Source organism: Oncorhynchus mykiss, chromosome 29 (genome assembly GCF_057628025.1).
Source record: "Oncorhynchus mykiss isolate SJ-2025 chromosome 29, ASM5762802v1, whole genome shotgun sequence".
NCBI lineage: Eukaryota > Metazoa > Chordata > Actinopteri > Salmoniformes > Salmonidae > Oncorhynchus > Oncorhynchus mykiss.
This window is the reverse complement of record NC_143050.1, coordinates 31,722,382-31,745,899: the sequence shown is the minus strand read 5'-3', so window position 1 is coordinate 31,745,899 and position 23,518 is coordinate 31,722,382. Positions and strand designations below refer to the sequence as shown.

The 23,518-nt window shown below is 44.9% G+C and overlaps 1 protein-coding gene across 4 annotated transcripts in view; it reads left to right on the top strand.

The window, feature by feature from the left end:
- Positions 1 to 23,518, top strand: part of si:ch211-196i2.1 (uncharacterized) — a 135,845-nt gene that overhangs the window by 95,978 nt on the left and 16,349 nt on the right. For 2 of the 4 annotated variants that reach the window (XM_021590765.3, XM_036967538.2), the window contains 27 exons: positions 135 to 188; positions 4,853 to 4,960; positions 12,238 to 12,291; positions 12,715 to 12,768; positions 13,047 to 13,091; positions 13,200 to 13,253; positions 13,370 to 13,414; positions 13,570 to 13,623; positions 13,999 to 14,043; positions 14,162 to 14,215; positions 14,367 to 14,411; positions 14,523 to 14,576; positions 16,822 to 16,866; positions 17,039 to 17,092; positions 17,267 to 17,374; positions 17,468 to 17,521; positions 17,763 to 17,816; positions 18,036 to 18,080; positions 18,459 to 18,512; positions 19,213 to 19,257; positions 20,912 to 20,965; positions 21,205 to 21,258; positions 21,387 to 21,440; positions 21,612 to 21,665; positions 21,808 to 21,861; positions 21,995 to 22,039; positions 23,379 to 23,423. In XM_021590765.3, coding sequence (XP_021446440.3) covers positions 135 to 188; positions 4,853 to 4,960; positions 12,238 to 12,291; positions 12,715 to 12,768; positions 13,047 to 13,091; positions 13,200 to 13,253; positions 13,370 to 13,414; positions 13,570 to 13,623; positions 13,999 to 14,043; positions 14,162 to 14,215; positions 14,367 to 14,411; positions 14,523 to 14,576; positions 16,822 to 16,866; positions 17,039 to 17,092; positions 17,267 to 17,374; positions 17,468 to 17,521; positions 17,763 to 17,816; positions 18,036 to 18,080; positions 18,459 to 18,512; positions 19,213 to 19,257; positions 20,912 to 20,965; positions 21,205 to 21,258; positions 21,387 to 21,440; positions 21,612 to 21,665; positions 21,808 to 21,861; positions 21,995 to 22,039; positions 23,379 to 23,423 — 1,485 coding nt within the window. Of the gene's footprint in view, positions 1 to 134; positions 189 to 4,852; positions 4,961 to 12,237; positions 12,292 to 12,714; positions 12,769 to 13,046; positions 13,092 to 13,199; positions 13,254 to 13,369; positions 13,415 to 13,569; positions 13,624 to 13,998; positions 14,044 to 14,161; positions 14,216 to 14,366; positions 14,412 to 14,522; positions 14,577 to 16,821; positions 16,867 to 17,038; positions 17,093 to 17,266; positions 17,375 to 17,467; positions 17,522 to 17,762; positions 17,817 to 18,035; positions 18,081 to 18,458; positions 18,513 to 19,212; positions 19,258 to 20,911; positions 20,966 to 21,204; positions 21,259 to 21,386; positions 21,441 to 21,611; positions 21,666 to 21,807; positions 21,862 to 21,994; positions 22,040 to 23,378; positions 23,424 to 23,518 lie in introns of those variants that run through there. The other 2 variants (XR_016493336.1, XM_090227037.1) reach the window with 2 other exon arrangements.

Genomic DNA, 23,518 nt, shown 5'->3' with positions numbered 1-23,518 from the left:
AGTCTACACACTCAGCAAAAGTGTTTATTAATACTGTTTGACCTCTGTGTTGTGAGTTAAACGTTTGTCTGATCTGTCCCTATCTGTCTGTCTCTATCTCTCTATCTATTCATCTCTTCTCACATCTCACCCAGGGGCCAACAGGTGATCCTGGCCAACGAGGGCCTCCAGGAGTAATGGGAGAAATGGTAAGTACTAATGATACATGAAAAAATACAGAAAAGTCTGCACACTGTATTTGGAAGGTGACCTGACGAAGAACTTCTGGATCTAAATGTTGTCGTTAAAGTGGTAATTAGGATCATATAGAGTATGCAGGCCATTCTGTTATCAAACCAAGGCCGCATCCTACAGTGCCTTATCCTAAAAAAAGAACTTTCAACTATTTCCCTCATCAATCTACAAACAATACCCTATAATGACAAAGCAAAACTAGTTTTTAGACATTTTGAAATATCACATTTATATTAGTATTCAGACCCTTTACTCAGTACTTTGTTGATGCGTCTTTGGCCGTGATTACAGCCTCGCGCCTTCTTGGGTATGACGCCACAAGCTTGGCACACCTGTATTTGGAGAGTTTTTTCCCATTCTTCTCTGCAGATCCTCTCGAGCTCTGTCAGATTGGATGGGTTTTTCGTCTGTACTTTGCCTCGATCCTAACTAGTCTCCCAGTCCCTGCCACTGAAAAACACCCCCACAGCATGATGCTGCCACCACCATTTTTTATTTATTTATTTTACCTTTATTTAATTTGAGAGTTCTTCAGGGGCCTTTTGGCAAACTCCAAGCAGGCTGTCATGTTCCTTTTACTGAGGAGTGGCTTCCGTCTGGCCACTCTACCATAAAGGCCTGATTGGTGGAGTGCTGCAGAGATGGTTGTTCTTCTGGAAGGTTCTCCCATCTCCACAGAGGAACTCTGGAGCTTTGTCAGAGTGACCATCGGGTTCTTGGTCATGTCCCTGACCAAGGCCCTTCTCCCCCGATTGCTCAGTTTGGCCGGGTGGTTCCAAACTTCTTCCATTTAAGAATGATGGAGGCCACTGTGTTCTTGGGGACCTTCAATGCTGCAGAAATGTTTTGGTACCCTTCCACAGGTCTGTGCCTTGACACAATCCTGTCTCTACGGACAATTCCTTTGACCTCATGGCTCTGACATGCACTTCCAACTGTGGGACCTTTATATAGACAGGTGTGTGCCTTTCCGAATCATGTCCAATCAATTGAATTTTCCACAGGTGGACTCCAATGAAGTTGTAGAAACATCTCAAGGATGATCAATGGAAACAGGATGCACCTGAACTATATGTTGGGGTCTCATAGCAAAGGGTCTGAATGGTTGAATATTTGTAAATAAGGTATTTCTGTTTTTATTTTTAATACATTTGCTAACATTTCTTAGAAACTGTTTTTGCTTTGTCATTATGGGGTATTGTGTATAGACTGCTGATGGGTATTGCGTGTAGACTGTATTGTGTGTATACTGTATTTATTTAATCAATTTTTGAATTAGATTGTAATGTAACAAAATGTGGCAAAAGTCAAGGGGTCTGAATACTTTCTGAAGGCACTGTAAAATGTTACCCTATTCCTTTTGGGCCCTGGTCAAAAGTAGTTCACTAAATAGGGAATAGGGTGCCATTTTGGGTGCAGAGAGGCTTTGCCGTGTTGTGTCTTAGCCTGTCAGAGACCTTAGCTGACTGAGCAATAAAGTAAAGCACAGACGCTATGGCCTAACAAGATGGCCCACATCAAATACTGCTGAGATTTTGGGTACAGCTGTAAACACTTCCTCTCCCTCCCCAATACAAGACAATACGGTGTCTGGACTGTGTGGCACACACGTGGCGTGGAGAATGGCTGTATTGTGTGTGTGTGAATGACCATTGTGGCAATTAGAACATCAAGGAGTTAGAATTCCTGGGGATAATAACTAAAGTGTGAATGTATGCCGATGACTGAAGTTGTTTCATAAGTCCGCAATCTAGATCCCTGTCTCATTGAAGATCTTGATCACTTTTCTAGCCTCTGTGGACTAAAACCTCATTATGACAAGTGTACCATATTAAGTATTGGATCGTTAAAAGACACAGTGTTACACTACCTTGTAGTTTACCAATCAAATGGGGGGAAGTAGACATACTTGGTATTCACAACTCAAAAAATATAAAGGAACTTACCACAATGAATTTCGATAGAAAGTTAGCAAAAAGAGATAAGATTCTGCAACCATGGAGAGGTAAATACTTGTCTATTTGTGAAAAAATCATATTGATTAACTCTTTGTTCCTATCACAGTTGACTTACTTACTAATGGGGCTTGCCAAGTCCAGACGACTCGTTTTTTTACATCGTTTGAGCAAAAAATATTTCATTTTATTTGGAATGCTAAGACAGACAAAATTAAACGTCCGAATTTATACCATGAATATGAGTTTGGGGGGCTAGAATTATTAAATATTAAAGCTTTAAACCTCTCACTAAAAGCTTCAATAATACATAAATTATACTTAAACCCAAAATGGTTCTCCAGTAGATCATTAAGAAAGGCTCCTCCTTTGTTGAAAAATTGACTTTTTGCCTTTATACAGATTACAACTTCTCATTTCCGACTAACTGAAAAGGAAACTTTGTTTAAAGTATCGCCCTTTCTTAAACAAGCCATACTTGGCTGGTTACAATTTCAGTTTTATCCTCCTGAAAATATAGAACAAATAGTACAACAAATGGTATGGTTAAACTCAAATATGCTGATTAATAATAAAAAAAACATTCTTTATGGAAAAATGTTTTAAAATTGTATTATATTTATTCATGATGTTAATAAATGTTATTTCACATATGCAGCTATCGAAAGTATATGGGAATATCTGCTCAAACCAAACTTATAACCAACTGATTGCAGCACTACCACAAAAATGGAGGAGGCAAGTGGAAAAGGGAGAAAGTAGGGAACTTGTTCGCCTGTCGTATATTAAAGATACAAATTGGCTGAAAGGAATTGGCATAAATAGAAATATATACCCGTTTCATTTGAGGACAAAAATGTTGATAGCTGCGCTATATAAATAACATAATAATACTCATAGGAAAGGTTTTCATTATTAGCTCACAATCTGTGGATACTATACGATTAGAAAGATTCAACATTTATGTAAAACATCACAGCACAATTGACAAATATATGGCACATGGAAACCAAACGAGGGTGGTCTATGGTGATAGGTGGGATGGGCTGAGAGTGGCCGAGGGGTGGTCTATGGTGATAGGTGGGATGGGCTGAGAGTGGCCGAGGGGTGGTCTATGGTGATAGGTGGGATGGGCTGAGAGTGGCCGAGGGGTGGTCTATGGTGATAGGTGGGATGGGCTGAGAGTGGCCGAGGGGTGGTCTATGGTGATAGGTGGGATGGGCTGAGAGTGGCCGAGGGGTGGTCTATGGTGATAGGTGGGATGGGCTGAGAGTGGCTGAGGGGTGGTCTATGGTGATAGGTGGGATGGGCTGAGAGTGGCCGAGGGGTGGTCTATGGTGATAGGTGGGATGGGCTGAAAGTGGCCGAGGGGTGGTCTATGGTGATAGGTGGGATGGGCTGAGAGTGGCCAAGGGGTGGTCTATGGTGATAGGTGGGATGGGCTGAGAGTGGCTGAGGGGTGGTCTATGGTGATAGGTGGGATGGGCTGAGAGTGGCCGAGGGGTGGTCTATGGTGATAGGTGGGATGGGCTGAGAGTGGCTGAGGGGTGGTCTATGGTGATAGGTGGGATGGGCTGAGAGTGGCCAAGGGGTGGTCTATGGTGATAGGTGGGATGGGCTGAGAGTGGCTGAGGGGTGGTCTATGGTGATAGGTGGGATGGCTGAGAGGCGGGTTTAAACAGCTTATGTTTGGTAATGAATTATTGTTATGTAATTGCTTTATATAGAAGTACCATGTATGTAAAATGTGAATGCAAAATGAGTATGTAAAATGTATATGTAAAAATGCATTACGTTGGTGGCTTACCTCTGAAGATAAGCTGGGTTAGTCCTTGATGGGAGACCAGATGCTGCTGGAAGTGGTGTTGGAGGGCCGGTAGGATGCACTCTTTCCTCTGGTTTAAAAAACAATATCCCAATACATCATGGTAGTGATTGGGGACATTGACCTGTGTAGGGTGCCACCTTTCGGATGGGATATTAAACGGGTGTCCTGACTCTCTGTGGTCACTAAAGATTCCATACCACTTATAGTAAGAGTAGGGGTGTTAACCCCGGTGTCCTGGCTAAATTCCCAATCTGGCCCTCATATCATCATGGCCACCTAATCCTCCCCATCTTCCAATTGGTTCTTTCCTCTCTCCTGTAACTATTCCCCAGGTTGTTGCTGTGAATGCAAATGTGTTCTCAGTCAACTTTCCTGGTAAAATAAGGGTTAAATACAATAAATAAATGTACAATATCAATCACTGTTCAGGCCCAGAAATATAACAGTTCACAGACTCCACACTGCTAACAGGTGTTTAAGCTTTCAGATATGTACATGGTCTCCACCTGTTTGCAGGGCAGTGTTATTGATGACAAGGAGGTCTGAAGTCTAGCTTCTTATCCTCTTGATAAGCTCTCAGTGCCACCCTGTTGGGCAGGAATAGTGCCAGGAGGTTCATCAAATGGCACCCTATTCCTATATAGTGCACCACTTTTGACCAGTGCCCTATAGAAATAGGGTGCCATTTGGGATGCATCCTCACTGTCACAGGTCCACACAGCCTCTGATTGGGTGGTGGTGTCTCTTTCACAGATCCACAGCCTCTGGTTGGGTGGTGGTGTTTCTGTCACAGTCCACAGCCTCTGATTGGGTGATGGTATCTATTGTTTTGCAGGGTGAGCCGGGGCCAAATGGCGTGGCGGGCAGAGCAGGGCTCCATGGGAAAGATGGAGCGAATGGGCAGGACGGTCAGCCTGGGACGCTGGGTGATCCCGGGCGACAGGTGAGGGCACCACTCAGTGACTTATTACGTGATAACTTTCTGTTCTCAGAAACAACCATTCTAGCCTCCAACAGCACCCTATTCCATATTTAGTGCACTAATTTTAACCAGGGCCTAGGGCTGTTACTCGACCATATTACCGCCACACCGGTGGTCACGGGTCATGAAGGCAATCAAACCGTTTAGTCACGGTAATTAGGCTTTTCCAAGCTCTAATGCTGCTGATGGTAATTTGTACAAACTTGCTAACTGCCTGGTATTCAGCACTCTATTGTCCCTCTAATCACTCTGACATCAATGCAAATGTAATTGAAAATCTAATCAAACACTTCATGAGAACCCATGACCTCATGTTGCGCAACATTTCTAAAACAGTGATGGCCTCTATTAAAAAGAGGAGGACAGAGCTTGAGAGGATCTGCAGAGAAGAATGGGATAAACTCCCCAAATACAGGTGTGCCAAGCTGATGATAGCATCATACCCAAGAAAACTTGAAGCTGTAATCGCTGCCAGTGGTGCTTCAACAAAGTACTGAGTAAAGGGTCTGAATACTTATGTACATTTGACATTTCCAATTTTTTTTTTTACATTTGCAAAAATTTCGAAAAACTTTTTGGGCTTTTTTTTTGTTGTGTGTGTGTATATTGATGAGGAACATATTTGATTGAATTCATTTTGGAATATTGCTGTAATGTAAGAAAATGTGGAAAACGTCAAGGGGTCTGAATACTTCCCGAATGCACTGTATATTATTTAGTATATGTAAGGACAAGGTTAAATTAACAATAGTCTGATAGGTGACAATATTAGCCTATCACTTGTGAAGTATATATTATCACTTGTGAATGATGCCCAGCGTAAGGCAAGAAACAATGCCTTTTTTTGTTGTTGACTTTTTCTAATCATAGTCACACACCTCATGTAGCCTAGCCCATAGGCCTATATGTTTTGATAAGGTTTGTAAAGTCGCCAAATAACTTCTTAAAATTAAGCACAAGAATCTGCTTTACAGGGGCTGTAGAGGCTAACTGGCATTCATAAGCAGCGCGTGAGTTTCAAGTTTGGGGAAGATTATTTTCACCATAAAAACGGCACTTTTATAATAAAAGCATTACATGCATAATTACATTTGTGGTCACTTTTGATAATGGTGTTTTCCCGCTAATGGAACATTCGAGCTTATAGCCTACTGCAGTGTGCACATTGCTGCTCTTATAATGTGAAGAAATATCCTGATAGTTTATCAACATTTTAAGCTAAACGTTCTGATCTGTTGTTTCAGCCTCATTGCTTAAAAAAGTTTTTGGGATGCTAGTGGTTGTATTATTCCAAACATTGTGTTACGGTGCGTGAATGAGGACCCAAAAGCGAATTAACTTAAACAGAGCTTCTTTAATTACCAAACATAGGTAGGCTCAGACGGACCGGCAGATTCCGACAGGACAAGACAAGGTTACAGCAAACATGACGACAGTCTGGTTCAGGCATGAAACACAACAAACAAGAATCCGACAAAGACAGGAGCAGAAACAGAGAGAGATATAGGGACCTAATCAGAGGGAAAAAGGGAACAGGTGGGAAAAGGGGTGACGAGGTGGTTAGGAGGAGACAAGGCACAGCTGGGGGAAAGAGGGGGAGAAAAGGTAACCTAACAACGACCAGCAGAGGGAGACAGGGTGAAGGGAAAGGACAGAGACAAGACACAACATGACAGTACATGACAGTACCCCCCCACTCACCGAGCGCCTCCTGGCGCACTCGAGGAGGAAACCTGGCGGCAACGGAGGAAATCCTCGATCAGCGCACGGTCCAGCACGTCCCGAGAGGGAACCCAACTCCTCTCCTCAGGACCGTACCCCTCCCAATCTACGAGGTACTGGTGACCACGGCCCCGAGGACGCATGTCCAAAATTCTACGGACCCTGTAGATGGGTGCGCCCTCGACAAGGATGGGGGGGGGGGGGGAAGACGAGCGGGGGCGCGAAGGACGGGCTTGATGCAGGAGACATGGAAGACCGGGTGGACGCGACGAAGGTATCGCGGAAGAAGAAGTCGAACTGCGACAGGATTAATGACCCGAGAAATACGGAACGGACCAATGAACCGCGGGGTCAACTTGCGAGAAGCCGTCTTAAGGGGAAGGTTCTGAGTGGAGAGCCAAACTCTCTGACCGCGACAATATCTAGGACTCTTAGTTCTACGCTTATTAGCAGCCCTCACAGTCTGCGTCCTATAACGGCAAAGTGCAGACCTGACCCTCTTCCAGGTGCGCTCGCAACGTTGGACAAAAGCCTGAGCGGAGGGGACGCTGGACTCGGCGAACTGAGATGAGAACAGCGGAGGCTGGTACCCGAGGCTACTCTGAAAAGGAGATAGCCCGGTCGCAGACGAAGGAAGCGAGTTGTGGGCGTATTCTGCCCAGGGGAGCTGTTCTGACCAAGACGCAGGGTTGCGAAAAGAAAGACTGCGTAAGATGCGACCAATAGTCTGATTGGCCCGTTCTGCTTGACCGTTAGACTGGGGGTGAAAGCCGGAAGAGAGACTGACGGAAGCCCCAATCAAATGGCAAAACTCCCTCCAAAATTGAGACGTGAATTGCGGACCTCTGTCCGAAACGACGTCTGACGGAAGGCCATGAATTCTGAAAACATTCTCGATGATGATTTGTGCCGTCTCTTTAGCAGAAGGAAGCTTAGCAAGGGGAATGAAATGAGCCGCCTTAGAGAACCTATCGACAACCGTAAGAATAACAGTCTTCCCCGCTGACGAAGGCAGTCCGGTGACAAAATCTAAGGCGATGTGAGACCACGGTCGAGAGGGAATAGGAAGCGGCCTGAGACGGCCGGCAGGAGGAGAGTTACCGGACTTAGTCTGCGCGCAGACCGAACAAGCAGCCACGAAACGACGCGTGTCATGCTCCCGGGTGGGCCACCAAAAACGCTGGCGAATGGAAGCAAGCGTACCCCGAACGCCAGGGTGGCCGGCTAACTTGGCAGAGTGAGCCCACTGAAGAACGGCCAGACGAGTAGGAACGGGAACGAAAAGAAGGTTCCTAGGACAAGCGCGCGGCGACGGAGTGTGAGTGAGCGCTTGCTTTACCTGCCTCTCAATTCCCCAGACAGTCAACCCGACAACACGCCCCTCAGGGAGAATCCCCTCGGGGTCAGTGGAGGCTACTGAAGAACTGAAGAGACGAGACAAAGCATCAGGCTTGGTGTTCTTAGAGCCCGGACGATAAGAAATCACGAACTCGAAACGAGCGAAAAACAGCGCCCAACGCGCCTGACGCGCATTAAGTCGTTTGGCAGAACGGATGTACTCAAGGTTCCTATGGTCAGTCCAAACGACAAAAGGAACGGTCGCCCCCTCCAACCACTGTCGCCATTCGCCTAGGGCTAACCGGATGGCGAGCAGTTCGCGGTTACCCACATCATAGTTACGTTCCGACGGCGACAGGCGATGAGAAAAATACGCGCATGGGTGGACCTTGTCGTCAGAGAGGGAGCGCTGAGAAAGAATGGCTCCCACGCCCACCTCTGACGCGTCAACCTCGACAACGAACTGTCTAGAGACGTCAGGTGTAACAAGGATAGGAGCGGATGTAAAACGATTCTTGAGGAGATCAAAAGCTCCCTGGGCGGAAACGGACCACTTAAAGCACGTCTTGACAGAAGTAAGGGCTGTGAGAGGAGCTGCCACCTGACCGAAATTACGGATGAAACGACGATAGAAGTTTGCGAAGCCGAGAAAGCGCTGCAGCTCGACGCGTGACTTAGGGACGGGCCAATCAATGACAGCTTGGACCTTAGCGGGATCCATCTTAATGCCTTCAGCGGAAATAACAGAACCGAGAAATGTGACGGAGGAGGCATGAAAAGTGCACTTCTCAGCCTTCACAAAAAGACAATTCTCTAAAAGGCGCTGGAGGACACGTCGAACGTGCTGAACATGAATCTGGAGTGACGGTGAAAAAAATCAGGATATCGTCAAGGTAAACGAAAACAAAGATGTTCAGCATGTCTCTCAGGACATCATTGACTAATGCCTGAAAGACAGCTGGAGCGTTAGCGAGGCCGAAAGGAAGAACCCGGTATTCAAAGTGCCCTAACGGAGTGTTAAACGCCGTCTTCCACTCGTCCCCCTCCCTGATGCGCACGAGATGGTAAGCGTTACGAAGGTCCAACTTAGTGAAAAACCTGGCTCCCTGCAGGATCTCGAAGGCTGAAGACATAAGAGGAAGCGGATAACGATTCTTCACTGTTATGTCATTCAGCCCTCGATAATCTATGCAGGGGCGCAGAGACCCGTCCTTCTTCTTGACAAAAAAAACCCCCGCTCCGGCGGGAGAGGAGGAGGGGACTATGGTACCGGCGTCAAGAGCTACAGACAAATAATCTTCGAGAGCCTTACGTTCGGGAGCCGACAGAGAGTATAGTCTACCCCGGGGGGGGGTGGTTCCCGGAAGGAGATCAATACTACAATCATACGACCGGTGTGGAGGAAGAGAGGTGGCCCTGGACCGACTGAACACCGTGCGCAGATCGTGATATTCCTCCGGCACCCCTGTCAAATCACCAGGCTCCTCCTGTGAAGAAGAGACAGAGGAAACAGGAGGGATAGCAGACATTAAACATTTCACATGACAAGAGACGTTCCAGGAGAGGATATAATTACTAGACCAATTAATGGAAGGATTATGACAAACTAGCCAGGGATGGCCCAAAACAACAGGTGTAAAAGGTGAACGAAAAATTAAAAAATAAATGGTTTCACTATGATTACCAGAAACAGTGAGGGTTAAAGGTAGCGTCTCACGCTGAATCCTGGGGAGAGGACTACCATCCAGGGCGAACAAGGCCGTGGGCTCCTTTAACTGTCTGAGAGGAATGTCATGTTCCCGAGCCCAGGTCTCGTCCATAAAACAGCCCTCCGCCCCAGAGTCTATTAAGGCACTGCAGGAAGCTGACGAACCGGTCCAGCGTAGATGGACCGACAAGGTAGTGCAGGATCTTGATGGAGAGACAGGAGTAGTAGCGCTCACCAGTAGCCCTCCGCTTACTGACGAGCTCTGGCCTTTTACTGGACATGAAGTGACAAAATGACCAGCGGAACCGCAATAGAGACAGAGGCGGTTGGTGATTCTCCGTTCCCTCTCCTTAGTCGAGATGCGGATACCTCCCAGCTGCATGGGCTCAGCACCCGAGCCGGCAGAGGAAGATGGTAGTGATGCGGAGAGGGGGGCAACGGAGAACGCGAGCTCCTTTCCACGAGCTCGGTGACGAAGATCAACCCGTCGCTCAATGCGAATAGCGAGTTCAATCAAGGAATCCACGCTGGAAGGAACCTCCCGGGAGAGAATCTCATCCTTTACCTCTGCGCGGAGACTTGGGTGGCCAGGGTCTCAACGGCATGTCGAGCAGCAGACACTTCCTGCTCGTGTCTGCCTAGCATCGCTCCCTGGATCCCGACGGCTGAGTGGAGAGGATCCGAAGTCGCTGGGTCCATTCTTGGTCGGATTCTTCTGTTACGGAGCGTGAATGAGGACCCAAAAGCGAATTAACTTAAACAGAGCTTCTTTAATTACCAAACATAGGTAGGCTCAGACGGACCGGCAGATTCCGACAGGACAAGACAAGGTTACAGCAAACATGACGACAGTCTGGTTCAGGCATGAAACACAACAAACAAGAATCCGACAAAGACAGGAGCAGAAACAGAGAGAGATATAGGGACCTAATCAGAGGGAAAAAGGGAACAGGTGGGAAAAGGGGTGACGAGGTGGTTAGGAGGAGACAAGGCACAGCTGGGGGAAAGAGGGGGAGAAAAGGTAACCTAACAACGACCAGCAGAGGGAGACAGGGTGAAGGGAAAGGACAGAGACAAGACACAACATGACAGTACATGACACATTGTCCCACATTATGTTTGGAATATTTATTTCTCGCACAGAATAGAATAGGGAAACTTTTGTACTATGGAGGATAGTAGATTGACATAGGCTAGTGTTTTTGCAGTTCGTAAGGCCTACTAATCTTGTTGGCTGACAAAAAGTAAATGTGGACTGTTCTTCCAATATCTTCAATATGCACCACGGAATTGGATAATGACCCGCGCAGTTGTGTCCCCAATGTTTCTGTCTTCCCTTGTAGCCTGTGAGAAAGACCCAATCACGTGATGGAGCGCCATGTGAGTGAGAGGCACTCTGGGAGAAGGGAATAATAATTATTATATTCAGCTCAAGGTCACAATGGCCACTGGCCGCAAAATACATGGATTTTTTCAGGGGGCATTACAGGCACACAAAAGAGATATCGCCAGATAATTCGAGGCATTATCAAGTACTGGTCAAATTGTGAATGAGAGACTGATGAAGTGTGTACAACCTGCGCAAAAAAACAAAGCAGAGCTCATGCCTTTCATGCAACTTTTTTTCAAATCATCATTAGAGTCACATCATGCAGCCTTACAATGTATTACAAATTTAAACATATAGCCCAACGTTTGTAGAAGAACTAAAGTTACATTAAGAACTCTAAATGAAGCATATAGGAGTACCTATTTCTTTGTTAACCGCTCAACACAGAATAGCGCAGTCCCTCAAATCCTTTGGAGAAAATATCCATTCTATTGTATTCAGCTTTTTTCAATTGTATTCTTCATACTATACAATTATATAAAATAATGGCACAGATTTCTATGCAAATCTTGTCTGCTAAATGAGCTATTGTAGCCAGATCAGGACCTAACATAAGGCCAACTCAGAGTATACTATTCTGTTCTTCTGAAATAGACTACATTTTCTTCATATCATGTTTCTTTAGACCTGTCTAAAATAAATAATGGATTTATGGTGAAGGTGTAGGTGTAGGCTATATTACATGGATTTATGGTGAAGGTGTAGGTGTAGGCTATATTACATGGATTTATGGTGAAGGTGTAGGTTAAGGCTATATTACATGGATTTATGGTGAAGGTGTAGGTGTAGGCTATATTACATGGATTTATTCAACCTTTTTAAATGTAGTTCTTCCAAATGTCTGCATCAGTGGCTTGTAGGCTATGTGTTGAAGGAGCTAAATGTGTTTATGTTAATTGCCGTAAAAACAGTAGTTATTTGCTTGGCAATCACCGGCTGACAACATTTCTGTGACGGCTACAGCCCTACCAGGGTCTTAAGGGCCCCATTCCCTAAGTAGTGCACTATATATGGAATAGGGTGTCATTTCGGATGCTATATCTCTGATTATATCAATGATTGCTGTCTCATTTTGCTTAGGGACCCTTCGGGTACAGGGGAGACGGCGGTTCCAAGGGAGAAAAGGGGGAGGAGGTAAGGGGGTTGGACAGTGAAACATTGGCATTATGAATTCTGAAACATGGGTCTAATGAAGAGTACTAATCAAGAGCATAAGTCGTTAACACTTTCTATGAAGTACATATAGTACCAGTCAAAAGTGTGGACACACCTACTCATTCCAGGGTTTTTCTTTATTTTTGTATTTTTTTTCCATTGTAGAATAATAGTGAAAACATAAAAACTATGAAATAACACATATGGAATCATGTAGTAACCAAAAAGTGTTAAACGAAACAAAATATATTTTAGATTTTAGATTATTCAAAGTAGCCACCCTACAATATTCTACAATATAGAAAATAGTAAAGAAAACTTCTGGGATGAGTAGGTGTGTCCAAACTTTTGACTGGTACTGTATGTATAATGCTTTTTAACGATCTTTATAATGCCTCATAGGGCCTTATTGGAGCAATGGGTCGAAGAGGCCGAATGGGAGAACCAGGCGAGAAGGTAATTTTGACTGAAGTAGGATTGTTTGGTAATTACCAGACTGACTTTTATCGATCTCCAGTCTTTACCAGTCAATATTATTACTTTGAAAATGCTGCCTCTTAGTGGTAAGAGTAAGTACTATGAGATCTGACTGTTCTGGTACAGTTTACATTACATTTATCTTGATTTTCTTTTCTCATATCCCTGTAATGCTCAGTATGCATGTTGCTGATGACCTTTGTGTGAATAGTCCTCTCAATTGAAAGCTGAGTATCTGATCTTTGTTTGTCCTGTAGGGTTCCATTGGTTTACCAGGCCGTCGCGGTTTTGTTGGTCCACGTGTAAGTGTTTCTCTCACCGTATGCGTACCAAATAGCGCCCTATTCCTTTTATAGTGCACAATTTTTGACCAGAACCCTAAAGGTTTACTGTGTCTGTGTTCTCTTCAGGGACCTCAGGGAGTCAGAGGGGCCACTGGCCCAGAGGGGCTCCCCGGCCCTGATGTGAGTGACCCACAGTAACAATACTACAAACAAATAAACTGGTACTTACTGGCCATTGTTTATCACTAAAGTTGAGTGTGTCATTAACTTGTGTCCATGTGTTTGTGACTTTCCAGGGGGAGGCTGGGTTTGATGGGCCTCCAGGTACTCCTGGGTCAATGGTGAGTAGACAGGCAACAGGAGTCTGGACTTTCCCTACTATATATTCCAACATACAGTAAAACACATTATTCTAGTGGGCCCCAATTCCAAATGCTACTGTATGTCAGTCACCCCACATCATATCACTCAGTGTGTGTATTTGTGTTTTGTACAGGGAGCCGCTGGTTTCACAGGCTCTGTCGGCGCTCAGGGAGTTAACGGCTCAAAGGTGAGATTACATTTTGATCCCAGGACACGACGGTCCTCCCATTATTTTAGATAATGTATAAACTTAGCACCTACAGTATTTTATTGGTAGCTCTTTCTGAGTACACTCGTAGAAAGAAATGTGCTATCTAGAACTATGTTCTTAATCTGTCCCCATAGAAGAACACTTTTTGGTTACAGGAAGAACTCTTTTGGATTCCATGTAGGACCCTTTCCACAGAGAGTTTGACATGGAAACCAAAAGGGTTCTACGTGGACTCAAAAAGGGTTCTCCCTGGAAACAAAAAGGGTTCTCTTATGGGGACAGCCGATTTAAAAAAAAAAAAACGAAGTGCATGACAGTCTTTGCCAAAGGTAACCTGCATTTATCTTCTAGGGAGAGTTGGGCCTTGTTGGAGTTGTTGGCCCCAGAGGCCCACAGGTAAGAGGAGACGTTTGTCTTGTTGTGTTTTCTTGCCTGAAGTTGGGTCACATTCAACAGAACTCCATGCTCTATGCTTGTTAGACTATAAAGTAAATATTTCTGTTTATTTCACCAGGGGCCCCAGGGTTTAGATGGTGAGAGTGGGCCTCCAGGTCTCAGGGGAATTCAGGTCAGTCTCAATCAGCTGCACAACTTTCCCTAACAGAGACTTGGGACCAGATGATTGTCTTTGGAAACGTGTTTTTCGGAGGGATTTCTCACCAAAGTAACGTCTAATATCTGGGGTTAAAGGTCATCTGTACGCTTTTATATTTTCACAGGGACAGCTTGGGATGAGTGGTGCCGCTGGTCCGAAAGGTGACCCTGTAAGTCTCTCCTCTCTTCACTGGTTAAGTTCATTCTGCTCTCGTAAAACAAACTACTATACCTGTCTCTCTCCAACCCCCTTGCTTCCTTCCTTTCTCTGTCTTCCTCAGGGACCAATGGGGATGATGGGTATCCGGGGTGAGCTAGGGTTCGAGGGGCCCATGGTGAGTAGCATAGTACCCAGTGGACTGACCACCTTCACCACACTTTGCCTGCCAGAGACACATACTCACACAGCAACCTCACAGTGCCCCCATGTGGCAGAGCTCTGTCACAGTGTTAGGCTACAGATTATAATACGCTTTGTGTATCCCATGTCCTACATCTTCTAGCTTTTATGGGTTGTGGTAGAGCTGGTCTAAGCTAATGGATGAAAGGCTCTAACTTAAGAAAGTAAACCCACTTTAAAATGGACAAGTCAAGGTCACTTTTATGTCTGGATGATGGCCACACTGTATCTTGGTATGATATCAAATGACTCATTTTGGAGAGGTTGTAAACTGCTAGAATGCCATAGATCCCACCCCAGGCGGATTGCATGTGAGTTTAACTCTGGCTGTTATCCAGACCTTCTCTTGGCGATGTTTAGGTTGACAGCTCCTCCAGTTTTCACTTTATTCTACACAGACACTACGTTGCCTTCGGAAAGTATTCAGACCCCTTGACTTTTTCCAAATGTTGTTAACGTAGGTTACATCCTTATTCTAAAATGTATTTTTTTTAAATGTCCTTATCAATCTACTAACCCTAACCCTAACTCCATGATGACGAAGCAGAAACAGATTTTTCTTCTTTTTTTTGCTAATAATATTACAAATAGAAAAAAACGGAAATAACATTTACAGAAGTATTCAGACCCTTTACTCAGTACTTTGTTGAAACACCTTTGGCAGCGATTACAGCCTCGAGTCTTCTTGGGTATGATGATACAAGCTTTGCACACCTGTATTTGGGGAGTTTCTCCCATTCTTCTCTGCAGATCCTCTCAAGCTCTGTCAGGTTGGAGGTGGAGCGTAGATGCACCGCTATTTTCAGGTCTCTCCAGAGATGTTAGATTGGGTTCAAGTCCGGGCTCTGGCTGAGCCACTCAAGGACATTCAGAGACTTTTTCCGAACCCACTCCTGCGTTGTCGTGTCTGTGTGCTTAGGGTCGTTGTCCTTATGGGAGATGAACCGTTGTCCCAGTCTGAGGTCCTGAGCGCTCTGGAGCAAGTTTTCATCAATAATCTCTCTGTACTTTGCTCCATTCATCTTTGCCTCGCTCCTGACTAGTCTCCCAGTCACTGCTGGTGAAAAACACCCCCACAGCATGATGCTGCCAACACCATGCTTCACCGTAGGGATGGTGCCAGGTTTCCTCCAGATGGGACTCTTGGCATTCAGGCCAAAGAGTTTAATCTTGGTTGCATCAGACCAGAGATTCTTGTTTCTCATGGTCTGAGTCCTTTAGGTGCCTTTTGGCAAACTCCAAGCGGGCTGTCATGTGCCTTTTACTGAGGAGTGACTTCTGTCCGGACACTCTACCATAAAGGCCTGATTGTTGGAGTGCTGCAGAGATGGTTGTCCTTCTGGAAGGTTCTCCCATCTCCACAGAGGAACTATAGAGCTCTGGTCAGAGTGACCATCGGGTTCTTGGTCACCTCCCTGACCAAGGCACTTCTCCCCCGATTGCTCAGTTTGGCCGGGCGGCCAGCTCTAGGAAGAATCTTGGTGGTTCCAAACTTCTTCCATTTAAGAATGATGGAGACCACGGTGTTCTTGGGGACATTCAATGCTGCAGAAATGTTTTGTACCCTTCCCCAGATCTGTGCCTTGACACAATCCTGTCTCGGAGCTCTACGGACAATTCCTTCGACCTCATGGCTTGGTTTTTGCTCTGACATGAACTGTCAACTGGGGGACCTTAGATAGACGGGTGTCTGCATTTCCAAATCATGTCCAATCAAATGAATGTACCACAGGTGGACCCCTATCAAGTTGTGGAAATGTCTCAAGGATGATCAATGGAAACAGGATACACCTGAGGTCAATTTTTAGAAACCTGTTTTTCGCTATGTCATTATGGGGTATTGTGTGTAGATTGCTGCAGATTAGTAATTATTTTTTTATTTCAGCTATTTTAGACAGGCTGTAACATAACAAAATATGGAAAAAGTCTAGGGGTCTGAACACTTTCCGAATGCCCTGTATATCTCTTATATTATGCTGTTATCAGATGGTGTGTCATAAAAAATGTGTCAGTCAGTGTGGCCGAAGTGTGGCTATAGATCAGACAAAAGATCAAAAGATCATCATGAAAGGGAAGATTTGGTGGAGCTGTGATTTCTCTCCATCCTCTACTTGAAGTGAGAAAAATGAACTAAAAGGAACTAACGCTTCAATCCATTCTCTGTCACTCTTTGATTGAAGGGCCCACTGGGAATACAAGGTCCAATGGGTTTCCCTGGTATTACTGTAAGTATTAGTACTGCATTTACTGATATTTATTTTGAATTAGATGGAATCCATTTTTGTGCTGTCCTTGGAGTGATTCAAAACACTATGAAGGACCAGGTTGCATGCTTTTCAGCTACTTACTTTACTTGCCCTTGTCTGACAACTGACCCCTCACCTCTGACCTCTACAGGGAAAAAGAGGACCAGATGGGGATAAGGGAGACCCTGGACCAAAGGGGGAGAGAGTAAGAACCCGGTCTCTGGTGACCTGTACACATTCCGCAAAACTAAAGCTGTTGATTCATACTTTTTACGTCTATTGTGAGTTACCCGTTTATCTGTTTCTGTCTCTCTCTCTCTCTCTCTCTCTCTCTCGCTCTCTCTCTCTCTCTCTCTCTCTCTCTTGTTCTATCTCTCAGGGTGTTCAGGGTGCTTCGGGTATCCAAGGGCCTCAGGGAGAGAGGGGTCCCAGTGGCCCCCCTGGCTTTACAGGGCTCAAAGGTCAATCTGGCACTAAAGGCATTGAGGTAGGCAGCCTCTCTGCCTTATCACTGTATCTAAAGTTATAGACTGACACTTTACCAGTGGAAGACTGATGGATTTTGGATCTTTTCTTTCAGGGGGAGAATGGAGAAACTGGCCCTCAGGGAAAACTGGGCAGAGAGGGGCTGAAGGTCAGAGAAGACTTCAGAAAGGAATGCATCATAATGAATGTAACATTTTGAATGTCATTATTTCATCAGTCTGCCTGTTAGGATTGGTCAAAATGATGATTCAACTGTGGATTTCATGTCCTGAAATAGTGTCCCAAATGGCAACCTATTCCCGGCCTGTGTAGTGCACTACTTTTGACCAGTCCTATGGGGTGCCATTTGGAACATGTAGTGTATTAAATATCTCTGTGTTTCTTTGAAGGGGAATAGAGGGACAGATGGGCGCAACGGCAAGCCTGGACACAGAGGGAACAAGGTAGGACACTCTCCCATTGAATGTGTTTATGAAGGTTGCTAAATTCCAGTAACATTTCCAAAATGTCCAGGTTATCCAGCATTTCTAGGATATGTCATTTCTGGGAATTATTGGAAAGTTTCTGGAATTTTGCAACCCTAGTATTAAGTAAAGCGTGATTTAAGTTCTGCGTATGATATTTGAATGGTATTCTGATTGCCACTGCCCTCTTTTACCCAGGGTCGCGTGGGTCAGAGAGGGAATGTTGGCCAGCCTGGTCAACCGGTAAGCACAGAACATTCACAGTGTGTGTGTGTGTGTGTGCTGCTGAGGGGAGGACGGCTCATAGTAATAGCGGGAATGGAGTGAATGGAATGGTATCAACCACATGGAAACCATACATTTGATAAAATTCCATGGACTCCTCCCCTCAGCAGCCTCCACTGGTGTGTGTGGAGGGACAGATCTGTCTCCTCAGTAATATAGCTAAGTGTTAACACTCCAGATGCTAACACTTGATTGGTGATAAAGGGTATCCAAGGTTGTACGGGCTTATCTAATGGAGCTGACTAAAAACTAATATGAACGACGGAATCACAGTACACTTATTATTATTGTGTGTGTGTGTGTGTGTGTGTGTGTGTTTCCACTTGTTTCCAACAGGGCTTGCCAGGCCCTCCCGGGACAGAGGGACCAGAAGGAAAGCCTGGTACACAGGTTCCCATTCTATATCATATTTCAATACAGTGACCACACCCCTGAAAACACTGAGCTTGTATATACTGCATACACTGAGCCATGTACACAAAATAGACTGCCAATCAACAGTTTTTCTTTTGTCAGATATTTTCCTGTCTGTACTGCATACATTGGCAGATTGTTGAGAAAATATATGAAAGTATTGCTCAAGAAAAGTATAGGTGCAATCAGAAAGGATTATAGTAAAATGTCTCCTGAGTAGTAGTTGTCCTGTGTTTTCAGAATTCAGCTAGAAAATTCCTGGAAGTTACCGAATTTTGCATGCAACACTACTCCTGAGGGTTTCTGTAGAATCAGATAATGAGTTGTGAACAACTGTAGTCATTCTGGGTCTAAACAGCAGGTGGCGATCTTCACAACCCTGATTCGTATGACATATTCACGAGTGATTGTCATTGCATGTGGGGCAGACAAACCGGAATATGCGTTCTCAACTTTAATTCATCCCTCCTCAATTTCAACCTCATGTCATTACATTCTAACATGAATATGACCAAATGAATGGCATTTGTCTCCTTGTTTAAAATGTGTAGTTATGGAGATACTGTATTTGCTAATGGTCAGCGCTATGTCTCTTATTCACACTAATGCTTGTGTAGACAGTGCATGACCTCTGTTGGTGTCTATTGAGTTGACACTCGTTTCTCATGTGTTGCAGGGTCTCTCTGGTTCGGTGGCAATAGCTGGCAGTAAAGGCCTAAAGGTAAACCAAGAAGATGCTTTAACAGTATACATAGGCTTATCGTAGAGACTCATACTCAATACATGTGGTTCACGTAAAGGTCACAATGAGACTTAGTAACTCTAAGAACTTCTTGTCGTCAGTCTCATTATGTTTAAATTCATTGGTTGGTCAATGATACACTGTAATTCTCCCAGCTCAGCTATTTTTGAACGGGCAGGGCGAGGTGCTGAATGAAAGCAAATCAAAACACCTTGTCACATTTTATAGGACATCCCTGAAATATATGATGGGTTTTATATGATTTTGTGACCAGGCAATCACAACAAACGCAGACTAGTCCCCAAAAAATGTAATAGGGCAGAAAAGTACTTGCTACCGAGCTAGTTAACGATATCGGGTGTCTCTCCATGCTTGTAAACGGGAGCTGTAAAAGGTTCAGGAGTGTGAGGGCGTAGGTCAGTGATATTGCATCACCGCCACAAACACTGATGGTTTCCCACGCACGAGCGCACACACACACACCTGTGCATTCACACACGCACACGCACTCTCACATAAACATATGAGTGTGTGGGGTGTGGATAATATAATATGAGGAGGCGTGAAAGTGGTTTCTAGCCCAGTCAGTCACCTCCAGAAGGTCTGTAATCTGGCCGGTGTAATGTATTTCCATCTCAGCTATATACTGTATTATAAACTGGGTGGTTTTAGCCCTGAATGCTGATTGGTTGAAAGCCGTGGTGTATCAGACCGTATACCAAATGTATGACAAACATTTTATTTTTACTTTTCTAATTACGTTGGTAACCAATTTATAAAAGCAATAAGGCACCTCAGGGGTTTGTGTATCGCCAATATACCACAGCTAAGGACTGTATGCAGGCACTCCGTGTTGCGTCTTGCATAACAGCCCTTAGCCGTGGTATATTGGTCATATACCCCCCCCCCCCCCCCGGTCCTTATTGCTTAAAAATAGACTCCTCACCAGTCAGCGAGAACACTAAGGGGAGACAGGAGAAGGGAGCGGAGGAAGAGGGATGGCTAAGATAAATGATTTGGCATGTGGGCATTATCACCAATTGATTATCCATTTGATAAAGTTATGTGCCACTGCCATCATCAACGTATCCATAAAAAAAACAAATAAAAATGTTAGATTTTCAATTTAGATAGCTGAAAGTTGTTCTTTGATTTAATGTTCCTTGCAGGAACATAGACATTACTCCATTGTTGATGTTTACATTATTAGGTGGTAATATAACAAAGATGGACGAGGTAGCCCATTAAATTGGGTACAGTTAACCTCTGTACCAGAGGCATAATTACTGAATAGCCTGCATATAGTTGGTCCAATTAACTCATGATTACAAAGTCATTAAGCGGTAGATTAAACAGCTGAATAGCAAAACATTTGTAAACTCAGTTAAACACTGAATCGACTCACAGCATTGTGCAAACATTTTAATTGCATTATATGTAATCAATTCCAATTACTTTTTATTTGCATTTTAATGTTCTCATCGAGTACACCCATGCGATAAGCTCTCTTCTTTCTTCCTCTCTCCATCATTCTCTCATTCTCCTCTCCTCTTACTCTTTCCATTCATCTCCATTCCATTCCATTCCATCCTCTTTCCATTCATCTCTTTCGCCTTCCTTGTCCTTCATCAAGGGATTCCAGGGCATTGCTGGAGAGCCAGGTCCAGACGGCCCCTCAGGACCTCCGGTGAGTCTAGAAAGCCTCGAAGTTTATTCCAATCAGACACTTTAAGTTATTGTGTTCCACCAACAATCAAAGGACATTGATTGTGGATATTACTATCATAAACATGCACAATGATCTGGCAGACATTCCTATATAATCAATGACTAGCTGCAATGATGAGCTATGAACAAAGTTAGTGTTGGGGACTGAGGCCATCTGCACACAGCGTGCAGTGTGAGTGACTACTGTCTCATTGACAGGGCACACCTGGACGGATAGGACCAACAGGTATCCCTGGGCCGCTGGGAGAGAGGGTGAGTGACACGTTTAACACGAAAGTGGTTGATGTGATTCTCAATAGGACAACTTTGAACCGTGAGTGTGTGTCTGTGTGTGTGTGTGTGTGTGTGTGTGTGTGTATGACGCTGTGTCTCTCCATCAGGGCTTCACTGGGAAGGAAGGTGTGGAGGGCCCACAGGGCTCAGTAGGCACGTATGTAAGTGATGCTTCTGTAGGGCGTACAGGGCCAAGGGTTTGATCAGCACACTGAGACTGTCTCTGTTTTGTCCTTGTGTGTGCTTGTGCGCGCGCGCGCGTGTGTGTGTGTGTGTGTGTGTGTGTGTGCAACGTCCTTATATTACCACTCCCGTGTCTCTCTTGCCCCCAGGGTTTCCCAGGTAACATGGGAATGCGTGGTATAACTGGTCACATGGGAGAGAGGGTAAGGACACGCATATGAGTTATGTAGTCAGTGATTATTCCAAACGGCCATACCAGACCTGCACCAGCATCACATGTTTCTATGTGTAGTTCCTTTGAAATGTTTAGTCGTTATTGCGACTGACTGTGTATTTGTGTCTCAGGGAGAGACAGGTGTGAGAGGCCTTCCTGGTCGTTCTGGGAAGCCTGGACCTCCAGTAAGTAACTGTGCTGTTATTGACAAGTCCACATACTGTATGTGACAAGTCCTTGTGGACAACTTCATTGAGTCGGGCATTAGTTTGGGTGATGGGTGTATTGAGCCTGTGCTGACTGGGCTGTATTTTATAGGGTTTATCAGGACCTCCTGGGGAGAGAGGCCCTCCAGGACCTCAGGTGAGATCAACCTCAAACACATTGGTCAATCAATTTTTATTTCTTTTTTTTTGTTATTTAACCAGGTGGGCTAGTTGGGCTAGTTGAGAACAAGTTCTCATTTACAACTGCGACCTGGCCAAGATAAAGCAAAGCATACAACATACAACAACACAGAGTTACACATGGAATAAACAAACATACAGTCAATACTACAGCATAAAAAAATATATATATACAGTGTGTGCAAATGCGGTAAGATAAGGGAGGTAAAGCAATAAAATAGGCCATAGTGGCGAAATATTTACAATATACCAATTCAACACTGGAGTGATTGATGTGCAGAAGATGAACGTGCAAGTAGGGATACTGGGGTGCAAAGGAGCAAGATAGATAAATAAATAAATACAGTATGGGGATGAGGTAGTTGGATGGGTTATTTACTGATGGGCTATGTACAGGTGCAGTGATCTGTGAGCTGCTCTGATAGCTGGTGCTTAAAGCTAGTGAGAGAGATGAGTCTCCAGCTTCAGTCATTTTTGCAGTTCGTTCCAGTCATTGGCAGCAGAGAACTGGAAGGAAAGGCGGCCAAAGGAGGAATTGGCTTTGGGGGTGACCAGTGAGATATACCTGCTCGAGTGCGTGCTACGGGTGGGTGCTGATATGGTGACCAGTGAGCTGAGATAAGGCGGGGCTTTACCTAGCAAAGACTTGTAGATGACCTGGAGCCAGTGGATTTGGAGACGAGTATGAAGTGAGGGCCAGCCAACGAGAGCGTACAGGTCGCAGTGGTGGTTAGTATATGGGGCTTTGGTGACTAAACGGATGGCACTGTGAGTGTTGGAGGCTATTTTGTAAATGACATCGCCGAAGTCGAGGATCGGTAGGATGGTCAGTTTTACGAGGGTATGTTTGGCAGCATGAGGGAAGGAGGCTTTGTTGCGAAATAGGAAGCCGATTCTAGATTTAATTTTGGATTGGAGATGTTTCAAGTGAGTCTGGAAGGAGAATTTACAGTCTAACCAGACACATAGGTATTTGTAGTTGTCCGCATATTCCAAGTCAGAACCGTCCAGAGTAGTGATGCTGGACGGCTGGCAGATGCGGGCAGCGATCGGTTGAAGAACATGCATTTAGTTTTACTTGCATTTAAGAGCAGTTGGAGGCCACGGAAGGAGTTGTATGGCATTGAAGCTCGTCTGGAGGTTAGTTAACACAGTGTCCAAAGAAGTGTCCAATACCAGAACTACATTTCCCAAATATCTCCTTTGAAAAATTAATCCGCAATGCGATGGTCATTGGCTGTATTTTGTAGTCCATGCTTTTCCTCCTTAATGATCTCTCTTGGTTTTCTCGTAAGGGTCGGCTGGGGGATCTGGGACCCACAGGGTCAGAGGGCCTACAGGTGAGTTAAAGCAGAACAGGCCTTGTCACCACTCCATCAACAGTCAAAATGTTCTTACATATCCATGCTCTATAATACACTGTCAATGTACAGTT